At 71.3% G+C, this 12,521-nt stretch overlaps 2 protein-coding genes across 2 annotated transcripts; both read left to right on the top strand.

Moving 5' to 3' along the window:
- Nucleotides 1-3: 3 nt before the first annotated feature.
- CARNS1 (carnosine synthase 1) lies at nucleotides 4-6,121 on the top strand. Its single transcript, XM_032188941.1, has 10 exons — nucleotides 4-74; nucleotides 900-917; nucleotides 1,315-1,546; nucleotides 1,670-1,759; nucleotides 1,878-2,362; nucleotides 2,587-2,767; nucleotides 3,212-3,297; nucleotides 3,466-3,697; nucleotides 3,788-4,059; nucleotides 4,223-6,121. The coding sequence occupies exons 2-10, from the start codon at nucleotides 915-917 to the stop codon at nucleotides 5,438-5,440; spliced, it is 2,799 nt and encodes a 932-aa protein (XP_032044832.1). The 5' UTR covers nucleotides 4-74; nucleotides 900-914; the 3' UTR covers nucleotides 5,441-6,121.
- Nucleotides 6,122-7,602: 1,481 nt separating this feature from the next.
- RPS6KB2 (ribosomal protein S6 kinase B2) lies at nucleotides 7,603-10,714 on the top strand. The gene is made up of 15 exons (XM_032188408.1): nucleotides 7,603-7,692; nucleotides 8,145-8,179; nucleotides 8,244-8,364; nucleotides 8,471-8,539; nucleotides 8,631-8,778; nucleotides 8,883-8,940; nucleotides 9,051-9,151; nucleotides 9,226-9,316; nucleotides 9,406-9,496; nucleotides 9,599-9,706; nucleotides 9,812-9,874; nucleotides 9,956-10,033; nucleotides 10,147-10,254; nucleotides 10,342-10,454; nucleotides 10,543-10,714. The coding sequence occupies exons 1-15, from the start codon at nucleotides 7,621-7,623 to the stop codon at nucleotides 10,712-10,714; spliced, it is 1,428 nt and encodes a 475-aa protein (XP_032044299.1). The 5' UTR covers nucleotides 7,603-7,620.
- Nucleotides 10,715-12,521: the final 1,807 nt, after the last annotated feature.

Below are 12,521 nucleotides of genomic sequence, written 5' to 3'. Positions count from 1 at the left end.
CCGGTGCAGAACCGGGCACAGGGCTCTGCGGGCAGCGACAGCCGCGGGCACCGGCACCGACACAGCGACCGCCGGTGGGTGCCGGGGGTGTGTGGGGGGGGTGCGTGCGCGCTGTGCACGCGTGTGCGGGGACTTGTGCGCGGCTGTCCACGCGTGTCCGTGCGCGCTCAGAGCGCTGCGGGGACGGGGACGGCGACAGCAGCTGTCTCGCTAAGCCGGGGGACGTGCGGCGCCGCATCTCCGCCGCGCCGGGGGGACAGGCGACAAGCGACAGGGGCCGGGTGGCAGCCGCGGACAATGGGGCTCTGTGCCGCCCGCCGTGCCCGCCGCCTAATCCGGGGCACGGGGCCGGGCCCCCTGGGGGGGGGGACCGCGGGGCTTTAAGGGCTCCGAGCGCTCCCCCGGCTGCAGCGGGGCGCTCCCGGGGGCAGGCATCCAGCCACGCGTGACCGCGGGCCCCGCGCAGGTACCGCGGCGAAAGGGCTTGCCCGGGGGGCGGGGGGGGGCGTCCCGCCACCGGGGTCGCCCCCGTCGCGTGGACACCGTTCAGGCCCCCCCCGTGGGGTCCGCGGCTGTCGGCGCTGGCCAGGGGACGCCCGTGCCTCAGTTTCCCCCCCCGTGCCGGAGCCGCTGGGCTGGGGCACCCGGGGGGGGGCGCGCCAGGGCCCACAGCCCCAGGGCACCTTGGCACCGGGCGCAGGGGGGTCCCCGGTGGGGCTGAGCTGCCGCCGGATTAGGATAATCCCTGCAGGGGCTCAGCCGGAGCTGCCCCAGTCAGCAGGGCTGGCACCGAGGGGTGCGGGGGGAGCAGGGACACCGGGGCTGGCACCGAGGGGACCCCAGGACATCCCGGGGGTCCCCGCCCAACTCGGCTGACTCGGCCCCTCTGTCTTTTGCAGCCCCCCGACGCCAGGATGGTGAGTGGTCCCGGGAGGGTCCAGGCGGGGGGGGCTCTTCCCAGCAGGGCTCGGCGGTACCGGGCACTCGGCGTGGCAGTGCCGTGCCCACCCGCCGCGTGACCCCGCGGGGACAAGGGGACGCTTTGTCTGGGAGCTGGCACTGCCCTGCTGTCCCCAAGGCGGTGGCTCCGTGCCTGGGCACCCCCACAGCCCCACAGCCCCCTTGCCCCGTGCTGCAGCCCTGCCCCATGCCTGCCCCATGCTGCCCCGAACCCCACACCCACCCCAACGCCCCCACGCCAGCCCCATCACCCCTGTGCTCGCCCCTCATCTGTCCCACCGCTGGCCCCATCTGTGCCCCGTGGCAACCCCAAGGCGGGCACCTGGTCCCAGCCCCGGCTGTGCCCCACGACAGCTCTCAGTGGACCAGGTCAGTGTGGAGCAGCCGATGAGTCCGAAGGAGCAGGAGTGGGCAGGGCCGGAGGCACTGTGCCCGGGCTGGCTGGACGAGGAGGTGCCTGACGGCGAGGTCCCCGAGGACACCGGGGACCCCGACTCAGCCACCCACGGCTACGAGTTGCTGCAGAGTGCCCTGCGCCAGGAGGGGCTGCCCCTCACCGTGGACCGCACCAAGGAGCCCCGCACGGGTACTGGGCACGGGGGTCACGGGGGCTGGCGGCTGGGGACACAGCGCCAGGCTGGGGGCACGGGGGTGCCAGGGACAGGGTGGCAATGCGGTCCCATGCCTGCTGATCACCACCTCGCTGCAGGATTCGGTCCACTGGACATGACTGTCTGCATCCTGGGCTCCCCTACCGCCTTCCTGCCTGTCCTGCTGGAGGGCGGCTCCCGCTGCCCAGGTGCGTCCAGCCCCCAGCCCCCCAAAACGGGCAGCCACGAGCTCCCCCCGCGTCCCACCCAGGGTGGGTGCCCAGCACAGGGGGCACGGCCACTGCCCACACTGCTGCCCACCCGCAGGTGCCATGGTGCTGTGCCTCTCACCCACCTGGGCCAGCCGGGTGCCCTCAGAGACGTCCCCAGGCGCCTGGTCACTGCTGCTCTCCCAGGGGGTCTCCTTTGAGGCGGGGGGCCACAGCGCCCTGGAGGTGTTTGTGCCCCCCCGGCGGGCCACCTACGTGACGGGCACCTTCAGCCCTGGGACTGAGAGCAGCTGGGTGGGCGAGCTGGCCCGCGACCTCGACTGCCCCACGGGGGGCTCAGTGCCACTGGCCCGGTGGCTGGAGGACCCGGTGGCCACCCGCCGGGTGCTGGCTGCCCGTGCTGGCCTGCACGTGCCCCCCACCCTGGCCTTCGTCCTGGGAACCCAGGGGGCCCTGCCTGAGGACCCCGCGCCCCCCGGGGTGCGCCTGGTGCGGCTGGAGGACCCCCAGGGCCAGGAGAGCCTGGTGCGGGAGGAGGTGTGCGCCTTCCTGGGGGGCACTGCCATGAAGCCCTACAGCCAGGTGGGCACCGGGTGGCACCGCGGGGTGGGTGGGGGCTGCGGGGCTGGGGCACGGGGGCAGGGAGCAGCAGCGGGACGCTCGGGGGTGGCTGTGGGGTGGCAGTCAGGGGCAGCGAGAGGTGGTGCGGCTTGGTGGGGTGGCTGTGGGGTGGTGGTGGGAGCGGGTGGCAGGGGGCGAGGGGTGCTGCGGCGAGGTGGCAGGGGGTGACATGGTGCTGCATGCAGGTGGCGGTGCGGCCGGCAGGGTGGCGGTGGCGTGGGACAGGCACCCGCAGCACCCACGGGAAGGCGGAGGGGGCGGCGGTGGCGGCGGCGGTGGTGGCCCGGCTGAGTGGGCTGCAGGAGGAGGAGAGCGTCCTGCTGGAGGCCCTGGTGCCCACCGCCCGCCTGCCCGCGCCCCCCCCACGTAAGACCCCCCCTCGGGCGCCCACCACCCCCGGGGGGCGAGGGGGGCGGGAAGGGCCCCCCGGAACTCCCACCATCCCTGGGAAGGGCCCCCCGGAGCTCCCATGGTCGCTCTGTCAGCCTCGTGTCCAAACCCAGGGGTGGGGGATGCCCCGAATCCCTGCAGCCCCCTAGGGAGGGGGGGGAGGTGGCTGCCCTGTCCCCCTGCTGTCCCCTGGGCTGGGGGGCAGCACCCATCATAAGGGGGCAGGTGGGGAGATGAGGGGACCGTCCCTGGCTCCCCACCATCCCGGGGGGCTAGGGGTGGCTGTGGCGGTGGTGGTGCCACACTGGGCTGCCCTGTGACCAAGGGTGGGTTTGGGGGGGGGGGTGCACGTCAGGGCCCCCTCCCCACGTTCCCGTCCTCGGGCTGCGGCGCGTCCCTGCCCTGTCCCTCGCCCCCCAGGCAGCGCAGCCCCGCGGCTGCCCATGGCCCTGCGCATCTGCACCGTCGTCTGCCGGTCCTGGGGGGACCGGCCCCAGCTCTGCCAGGTACGGCCTGGGCGCGAGGGTGGGGGCACCACGCACTTGGGTGGGGTCGGGAACCCCCTCCCCAGTTCACGTAGCCCCTGTGCCTGGTGATGGGGGTGGCACCTGGCGGCTCTGGGCGTCCCCGGGGGTGGCCCATGTCCCCGTGGCGGTGGCGGCGTGTCCCCACAGGTGGCATGCGGCATGGGGCGCGCGGAGGCGCCGGTGCGGCACGGGGCGGCGCTGCCCCTGGGCCTGGACTCCAGCCTGCAGCAGTGGGGCCTGGCGGACCCGGGGCACCGGCAGGCACTGGCGGAGCGGCTGCGGGGGGCTGCTGAGGACGCCATGGCCACCCTCCTGGCCGCTGAAGCAGAGCTGAGCCCCACGCAGCGTGGCGGTGCCCGAGCCCACACCGACATCCTCGGTGAGCACCAGCCCCGGGGGCTGCTCCTGCAGGGGCAGGGGGAGGGCAGCCCCGGGGTGCTGAGTGCGCCGTCCCCACCGTGTCCCCCAGGTGTGGATTTCCTGCTGTCGTGTGTGGATGACACCCTGGAGCTGGTGGCCCTCTCTGCCAACTGCCAGCGGTGCTTAGAGACCTGCCTGCTGGCTGAGGCCATGGGGCGCGACGTGGGGGAGCCCGCCGGTGACCTGCCCCGGCTGCTGGCAGAAGCCCTGCTGCACCGGGCACAGTGCCACCTGGTAGAGGGCAAGGACATCCTCCTGATCGGGGCCGGCGGTGTCAGCAAGAGCTTCGTCTGGGAAGCAGCCCGTGAATATGGCTTGAGGGTAAGGAGGCAATGAGGCTGTCAGTAGGTTCCAGAGTGAACACCGGGCACCGCCCCGGCTGTGCCGTAGCAGTGCTCGTGCTGCGGGTGGCGGCGAGGGGCTGGGGGTGGGCACCTGAACCCCATCCCCACACCACGGTGACGCCCGTGCGGTGTCTGCGCAGATCCACCTGGTGGAGTCGGACCCGGAGCACTTTGCGGCGGGGCTGGTGCAGACCTTCCTGCCCTACGACAGCCGGGAGCACCAGCGCGACGAGGAGCACGCCGAGCGGGTGGCGGAGCTGGTGCGCGCCCGGGACCTGCGGCCCCACGCCTGCCTCTCCTACTGGGACGACTGCGTGGTGCTGGCGGCGCTGGTGTGCCAGCGGCTGGGGCTGCGCGGCAGCCCGCCCGCCGCCGTCCGCCTGGCCAAGCAGAAGAGCCGGACCCACCAGCACCTGCAGTGCTGCCGCCGCGGCCGCCCGCCGCCCGCCGCCTTCGCCGTGCCCTGCCGGCGGCTGCGCAGCCACGGGGACGTGGAGCGGGCGGCGGGCGCCGTCCCCTTCCCCGCCGTGGCCAAGCTGGAGTTCGGGGCGGGCGGCGTGGGCGTGCGGCTGGTGGAGAGCGCCCGGCAGTGCCACGCGCACGCCGCCCGGCTGTGGCGTGACCTGCGCGCCGACGCCGACTACCCGGGCATCGGGCTGGGCTGGGGCAACGCCATGCTGCTGATGGAGTACGTGCCGGGCACCGAGCACGACGTCGACCTGGTGCTGTTCGAGGGGCGGCTGCTGGGCGCCTGGGTGTCGGACAACGGCCCCACGCGCCTGCCCGCCTTCCTGGAGACGGCGGCCGTGCTGCCCTCCTGCCTGCCCGCCGACCGGCAGGCACAGCTGGTGCGGGCGGCCCTGCAGTGCTGCCGGGCCTGCGGGCTGCTGGACGGCGTCTTCAACGTGGAGCTGAAGCTGGGCCCCGGCGGGCCGCGCCTGCTGGAGATCAACCCGCGCATGGGCGGCTTCTACCTGCGCGACTGGATCCGCGCCGTCTACGGCCCCGACCTGCTGCTGGCGGCCGTGCTGGTGGCGCTGGGGCTGCCGCCCATGCTGCCCGCCCGCCCCGCGCCCCGCGCCCAGCTGGCGGGCGTCATGTGCCTGGCCTCCGAGCACGGCCCGGCGCTGCGCCAGGGCGGGCTGGCGGCCCTGCAGGGCCTGCAGCGGCGCGGGCTGGTGCGGCTCAACCCGCTGTTCGAGGAGGCGGGCGGGCAGTACGAGGAGCCCTGCCTGAGCGTGGCCTGCGCCGGGGGCAGCCCGGCCGAGGCCTGCGGCCGCCTGCTGGGGCTGTGCCAGGCGCTGGGCATCGACTCGCCGCGCTACCCCGTCGACCATTTCCTCTCCCACTTCAAATAGCCCCGGCGGGGAGCGGGGCGGGGGGGTGGCGCGGAGGTCCCAGCCCACGGCCCCGTCTGCCCGGCCCCCGACGCCCCCCGGCTCCCCCCCGGCCCCCCAATGTGTCCCCTTCTCTGCCACCCCCTCCCTCCAAGCCCCTCCTGGACCTTGTCACCCGTGTCGCCCGCTCCCCATGGCACAGGGACAGAGCCCAGGGGGAGTCCCGAGCCCCCTGCCCCACCATCCCTGTGCTGTCCCCAGGGGAGGCGTGGAGGGGGCTCCTGAACGAGCCTATGGTAATGGGGTGGCCCCCATGGCACCTGCGCCACCCCACAATGGCAGTAGGACCAGGCAGCACAGGGAGACCCCGCAATAACAGAGAGCACAGGGAGGTCCCACAATAATGAACCAGCACAGGGAGACCCTACAATAAATGAGTGTAGGGAGTCCCTACAATAAATGAGCATGGGGTGACCCCACAATAGGAAATGAGCATGGGGAGACCCTACAATAAATGAGCATGGGGTGACCCTACAATAGGAAATGAGCATGGGGAGACCCTACAATAAATGAGCATGGGGTGACCCCACAATAGGAAATGAGCATGGGGAGACCCTACAATAAATGAGCATGGGGTGACCCTACAATAGGAAATGAGCATGGGGAGACCCTACAATAAATGAGCATGGGGTGACCCTACAATAGGAAATGAGCATGGGGAGACCCTACAATAAATGAGTGTAGGGAGACCCTACAATAGGAAATGAGCATGGGGAGACCCTACAATAACAAATGAGTATGGGGAGACCCTGCAATAGCAGATGAACATGGGGAAACCCTACAATAGCAAATGAGCATGGGGAGACCCTGTGAGGAAATGCCATCACTGGGTAGACCCTACAATAACAAACCAGAGTGAGGGAGACCCTGCCATAACAAACATGGGGAGACGTTCCCATGACATATGGCCCTGGGAAGGGTCCCCGAGGACAAGCTGGGCCCTCAGGAGATGCTGTGTGGCAGTGCAGTGTGTGATAGCCACTGCTGCCCTGTCACCCCTCGTCACCATTGAGGGGTCTGACAGCAACAGATGCCACAGTAACAGCAGCAACCCTACAATAACACAGCCCGTGTAGCGCCCGAGACCTCCCAGTAACAGCAGTGATCCTACAATAACATAGCTCATGTAGTCATCTAGTGCCCAAGACCCCCCTTACTGGGGGGAATAGTGACCCTAAAAAACCACACAGCCCGTGTAGCACCTGAGACCCCCCGGTAACAGCAGTGACCCTACAATAATACAGTCCATGTAGTGCCCAAGACCCCCACTAACAGCTCTGACCCTACAATAACACACAGCCCATGTAGTGCCCTAGACCCCCCAGTAGCAGCAGCGACCCTACAATAACACACAGCACATGTAGTGCCCTAGACTCCCCAGTAGCAGCAGCGACCCTACAATAATACAGTCCATGTAATGCCCAAGACCCCCACTAGCAGCTCTGACCCTACAATAACACACAGCCCATGTAGTGCCCTAGACTCCTCAGTAACAGCAGTGACCCTACAACAATGGCACATGTAGCACTTGAGACCCCCCCAGTAGCAGCAGTGACCCTACAATAACACACAGCCCATGTAGTGCCCTAGACCCCCCAGTAACAGCAGCGACCCTACAATAACACACAGCCCATGTAGTGCTTGAGACCCCCACTAACAGCAGTGACCCTACAATAACACACAGCCCATGTAGTGCTTGAGACCCCCACTAACAGCAGTGACCCTACAATAACACACAGCCCATGTAGTGCCCTAGACCCCCAGTAGCAGCAGCGACCCTACAATAACACACGGCCCACGCCGTGCCCCAGACCCCCCAATAAAGGCTGTGGAGCCCCGTGGCCGTGTCGCTGTCCCACTTTCTGAGTTCTCCCCTCCCCGGGCCCCCCGTGGGCCCCCCCGCGGGCCATGGCTGACATTTGGGGCCGACCCCTGCCCTTTGCGGGGCCAGCCCGACACCCGAGCCGCCGCGGGGGCGTGGCCTAAGGGACGGGGGGCGTGGCCTCGGCGGAGGGGGCGGGGCTGAGTCCCGGACTACATTTCCCGTGGTGCCCCGCGGCGGGGATGCCGGGGTCCCCCCGTGACGTGGGGCGGGGCGGGGCGGGGCGGGGCGGGTGCGGCGGTCCCGGTGCGGCGCCGCCATGGCGGGGGTGTTCGACATCGACCTGGAGACCGAGGAGGGCAGCGACGGGGAGGAGCCCGAGCTGGGCGCCGTGAGACGGGACGGGGGCTGGCGGCGCGACCGGGAACCGGGAACCGGGAACTGGGAACTGGGAACCGGGGCGGCGGGGATACGGGACGGGGGCACCGGGACCGGCGGGGGACGGGGCAGCGGGGGGGGGACAGCGGGGACCGGGACCGGAGGGGGAACCGGGACCCGTGGGGGACGGGGGAGCGGGGGGAGACAGCGGGGACCGGGGACACCGGGACGGGCTGGGGGCACCGGGACCGGGGCTGAGCGCTGGGGGGGGACAGCGGGGACCGGGAGCCGGTGGGGCACCGGGACGGGGCCGGAGCTGAGCACCGGGATAGGGCCGGGCTGGGGCGGGGCGGGGAGGGGCACCGGGACCGGGCAGCGCTGGGGACAAGGGGCGAGGGGACGGACGGACGGACAGACCGGGGGACGGAGGGGGCCCCGGGCACCGACGCCGTGTCCCCCCCGCAGGAGATGGAGCTGGAGCCCCGGGGGAACGGCCTGGAGTAAGTGCGGGGTGCCGGGGGGGGCGGCGGGGGCCCCGTCCCCGCTCACCGCCCGTCCCCGCAGGCCCGTGGGGCACTACGAGGAGATCGAGATCTCCGAGAGCAGCGTCAACAACGGCCCCGAGCACATCGGCCCCCACTGCTTCGAGCTGCTCCGCGTCCTGGGCAAGGGCGGCTACGGCAAGGTGGGGGGGCTGCCCCCCCCCGGCAGCCGGCACCGGGACCCCGGGGATCGGATCGAGGGGGGGGCCGCTCCCGAGCCGCCTCCCCACCGCCGCCGCCGCCCCGCAGGTCTTCCAGGTCCGCAAAGTGCAGGGCACCAACACGGGCAAGATCTTCGCCATGAAGGTCCTGAAGAAGGTAGCGCGGCCCCCGGCGCGCCCCCGCCACCGGCGTGGCCCCCCCCTTCACCACTCTTCTTCCTCCCGCCCCCCCCCCCCCCCCCATCCAGGCCAAAATCGCCTGCAACGCCAAGGACACGGCGCACACGCGGGCCGAGCGGAACATCCTGGAGGCCGTCAAGCACCCCTTCATCGTGGACCTCATCTACGCCTTCCAGACGGGCGGCAAACTCTACCTCATCCTGGAGTGCCTCAGCGGTGCGGCTCCGGGCCGGGGGGGCGTGGGGGGGCGTGGGGGGCACGCACGGGGTGGGACGGAGCCCGGTGAAGGCTCAGGGCCCCCCCGGGGCTGTGCCTTGCAGGCGGGGAGCTCTTCATGCAGCTGGAGCGCGAGGGCATCTTCCTGGAGGACACCGCCTGGTAGGGGCGGCTGGCTCTGGGGTATCGCGTCCTGACCCCCCCGGCGATGTGGGGGGCGCGGGGGGGCCCCCAGTGCTGCTTGCCCACACCCCCCCCCCAACTTGCTGCAGTTTCTACCTGAGCGAGATCACGCTGGCGCTGGGCCACCTGCACTCCAACGGCATCATCTACCGTGACCTCAAGCCGGAGAACATCATGCTCAACAGCCAGGGTGGGCAGGGGGTCGGGGGGAGCCGGGGGGGGCAGCGGGTTGGGGGCTGACTCCTTCCCCCCCCCCCCACAAAGGGCACATCAAGCTGACGGACTTTGGGCTGTGCAAGGAGTCCATCCACGACGGGGCCGTCACCCACACCTTCTGCGGCACCATCGAGTACATGTGAGCCCGATGGGACGGGGGGGGGGTGGGACAGAAAAGGGGTTGGGAGGGCCCAGTGCTCAGGGTGCCCCCCCCCACAATCCCCCCAGGGCCCCCGAAATCCTGGTGCGCAGCGGGCACAACCGGGCGGTGGACTGGTGGAGCCTGGGCGCCCTGATGTACGACATGCTCACCGGATCGGCAAGTTGGCCTCCTGCTCACGGGCTGGGGGGGGGGGTAGGGGGACAGTCCCGGGGTGGGGGGGGCCCTCCCCTTCATCGCTGCCACCCCCTCCCCTCGCAGCCCCCTTTCACGGCCGAGAACCGCAAGAAAACCATCGACAAGATCCTGAAGGGGAAGCTCGTGCTGCCGCCCTACCTGACGCCTGACGCCCGTGACCTACTCAAAAAGGTGCCTGAACCCCCCCCCCCAAAACACCAAAACACCCCCCTGGTGCCCCCTGCTCGGGGGGGGGCAGCACTGGGAACCCCCCCCCCCTTGTCCCTTCTCTTCCAGTTCCTCAAGAGGAACCCCAGCCAGCGGGTCGGGGGGGGGCCGGGTGACGCAGCCGATGTGCAGGTAGGGATGGGGCAGGGGGGAGGTGTCACCAGCGATGCCCCCCCCCCCGGTGACCCCCCCCATTTCCCACTCCTCCTGCAGAAGCAGCCCTTTTTCCGCCACATCAACTGGGACGACCTGCTGGCCCGCAGGCTGGACCCCCCCTTCAAGCCCTGCCTGGTACTGGTGGTGGTGGTAGGGGTGGGATTTGGGATGGTCGGGGGATGAGGGGGGGGGGGCAGCTCTGCCTCCTCCTCGCGGGGGGGCCGTGAAGAGCAGCCCCCTCCCCGCAGCAGTCGGAGGAAGACGTCAGCCAGTTCGACACCCGCTTCACCCGCCAGACCCCCGTGGACAGCCCCGACGACGCGGCCATCAGCGAGAGCGCCAACCAGGCCTTCCTGGTACCGGGGGGGGGGGACACCAGGGGAGGGGGCGAGGTGGGGGTCCCTGACCCACCCCCCCTCCTGACCTGCCCCCTCCCTGTGCAGGGCTTCACCTACGTGGCCCCCTCGGTGCTGGAGAGCATCAAGGAGGGGTTCTCCTTCCAGCCCAAGGTGCGCTCCCCCCGGCGCCTCAACAGCAGCCCCCGCACCCCCGTCAGGTACCCGTGCTGGGGGGGGAGAGGCACTGGGTGGGGACGAGGGGGTGCAGCGTGCCCCCCCCTCACTGCCTCCCCCCTCCCCACACAGCCCCGTGAAGTTCTCCCCCTTCGAGCCCTTCAAGCCGGGGGCGGCAGCGGCAGAGCCCATGGAGCTGGGGCCCAGCCTGCCCCCCCCCCCCGAGGGCACGGCCCCCCTGCCCATCAAGACCGCCGTGGGCACCAAGAAGGCCAAGGGGGGGCGCGGGCGGGTGCCCAGGTAGGGAGGGCGGCGGGGGGGGGGGTTGGGACGCGCCACGGGGTGAGGAGGGGCAGGGGGGGCCCCCAGTCCCGCTGCTGGCCGCGGGGCGAGGGGGGGGCCCCGCGGAGCTGCCGGTGCTGGCACGGCGGGGGGGCCCCCGGCACTGCCCCCCGGCCCCGTGCCGCTGCCGCCGGGGGGGTGCGGGCTGTGGGGCTGTGCCCCCGGGGGGGGAGAGTGCCAATTAAAGCGTTAATCAGGCCTGGCTGCCCTCTGCTTGGGGGGCTGGGGGGGTGCCCCTTCATTTGCATAGCCACGCCCACTACGCCCCCACCCCGATCCACAGGCTCCGCCCCTTTTCCCCACCTCCCAGCTCTGGCCCATGTGCCCCTTCCCCTGGCCACGCCCCCTCCTCGAGGCCCCTCCCACCTCCCACTTGTCCCCGCCCCAAGCTCCACCCCTTTCATCAAACCACGCCCCCAGGGGTGGCAACATGTCTTTATTGGTCAGCGGCGGGCCCGCGCAGCCAATGGCGAGGCTCTGCCGGGGCTGGGGGTGGGCGCGGTGACACCATGGGGTGTGACATCATGGGGGCGGTGACGTCAGAGGGCGGTGATGTCATGGGGGCGTGACATCAGAGCGCGGTGACGTGGGGCCGCGCGTCCCCCCAGGCGGCGGTGCCGGAGAAGGCGTGCATGTCGCTGAGCAGGGCCTCCGCGCTGCCGCCCAGCGCCTGCCCCTCGCCCGGGGGGCTCTGCTCTGCCTCCAGCGGGGCCACGGCCTCCTCTTCATCCTCCTCCTCCTCCTCCTCCTCGTCCTCCACCTCCTCGTCCTCCTGCCGCTGGTGCTGGGCCCACGGCATCAGCTCTTCCTCCTCGGCCGGCGGGGCCGCGTCCCCGTCCCTGTCCCCGTCCCCGGGGGACCTGGCGGGGCCGTCCCGGCCCTGCAGCTGCTGCCAGCGGCCCCGCAGCAGCGCCAGGGCCCGGCGGCCCATGGGCCGGGGGTGGTAGCGGCCGGCCGAGAGGCGGCAGAGGTGGCGCCAGGCCAGGGCCAGCCCCACGGCCAGGCACAGCAGCAGCCCCAGCAGGGCGCCCACCACCCGGTCGCTGTGGTTCCCCACCGGCTCCCCCGCCGCCGCCAGCCCCGCCAGCACCAGCAGCAGCGGCGGGGCCGGTGGGCACCGCGCTCCAGCCTGTAGGGACGGGGACAGGGACAGGGGTCAGCACCGGGGGGGGGGATGCAGAGCAGGGCCGTGCAGAAGGGCAGGGGCTGGTGCTGGGGCAGGTGCCCCGTGACGGGAAGCTGCGGTTGGCAGCAGCTGCAGCACCTGCAGCAGGCCGGGCTGCCCCCGCATCAGCCCCAGGCAGCCCCCAGCAGCCCCAATCCCTGTAGCACAACCACCCCCAGCATCTGCCCCATGCCCAGCCCAGCCTGGCGCCCCCAACCTCCACCTCTCTCCCCCCTAAATCTACCCCTCAAGCCCTTGAACACAGCCCTGTTGTCACCCATCCCACAGAGCCCAATGCCCCTCCCAGGCATGGGAAAAGGGGGCTACCCCAGAGCCCCATCACTGCTGCCCCTATTATGCCCCCCCCCCACCCCAGGACAGCACAGGCTGAATTGCAACAAAGTGTGAACCCCTCCCCACCCAAATTTAACCAAGGGAGCAGGCAGGAGTTGATGCTTGTGGCTGGGGACATGGGGAGGAGGGGGGGGGTGCATCAACCCCTCCCCACCCCCCCAGTTCACTCCCAGTCTGCTCCATGCCACCCCCCCCCTGTGTTTTTTGGGCGCTCACCATCGCTGGGTGCTGCTGGAGCAGGTCCGGGTGC

This window comes from Aythya fuligula, chromosome 5 (assembly GCF_009819795.1).
Source record: "Aythya fuligula isolate bAytFul2 chromosome 5, bAytFul2.pri, whole genome shotgun sequence".
NCBI lineage: Eukaryota > Metazoa > Chordata > Aves > Anseriformes > Anatidae > Aythya > Aythya fuligula.
This window is presented reverse-complemented; position numbering and strand designations above follow the sequence as displayed.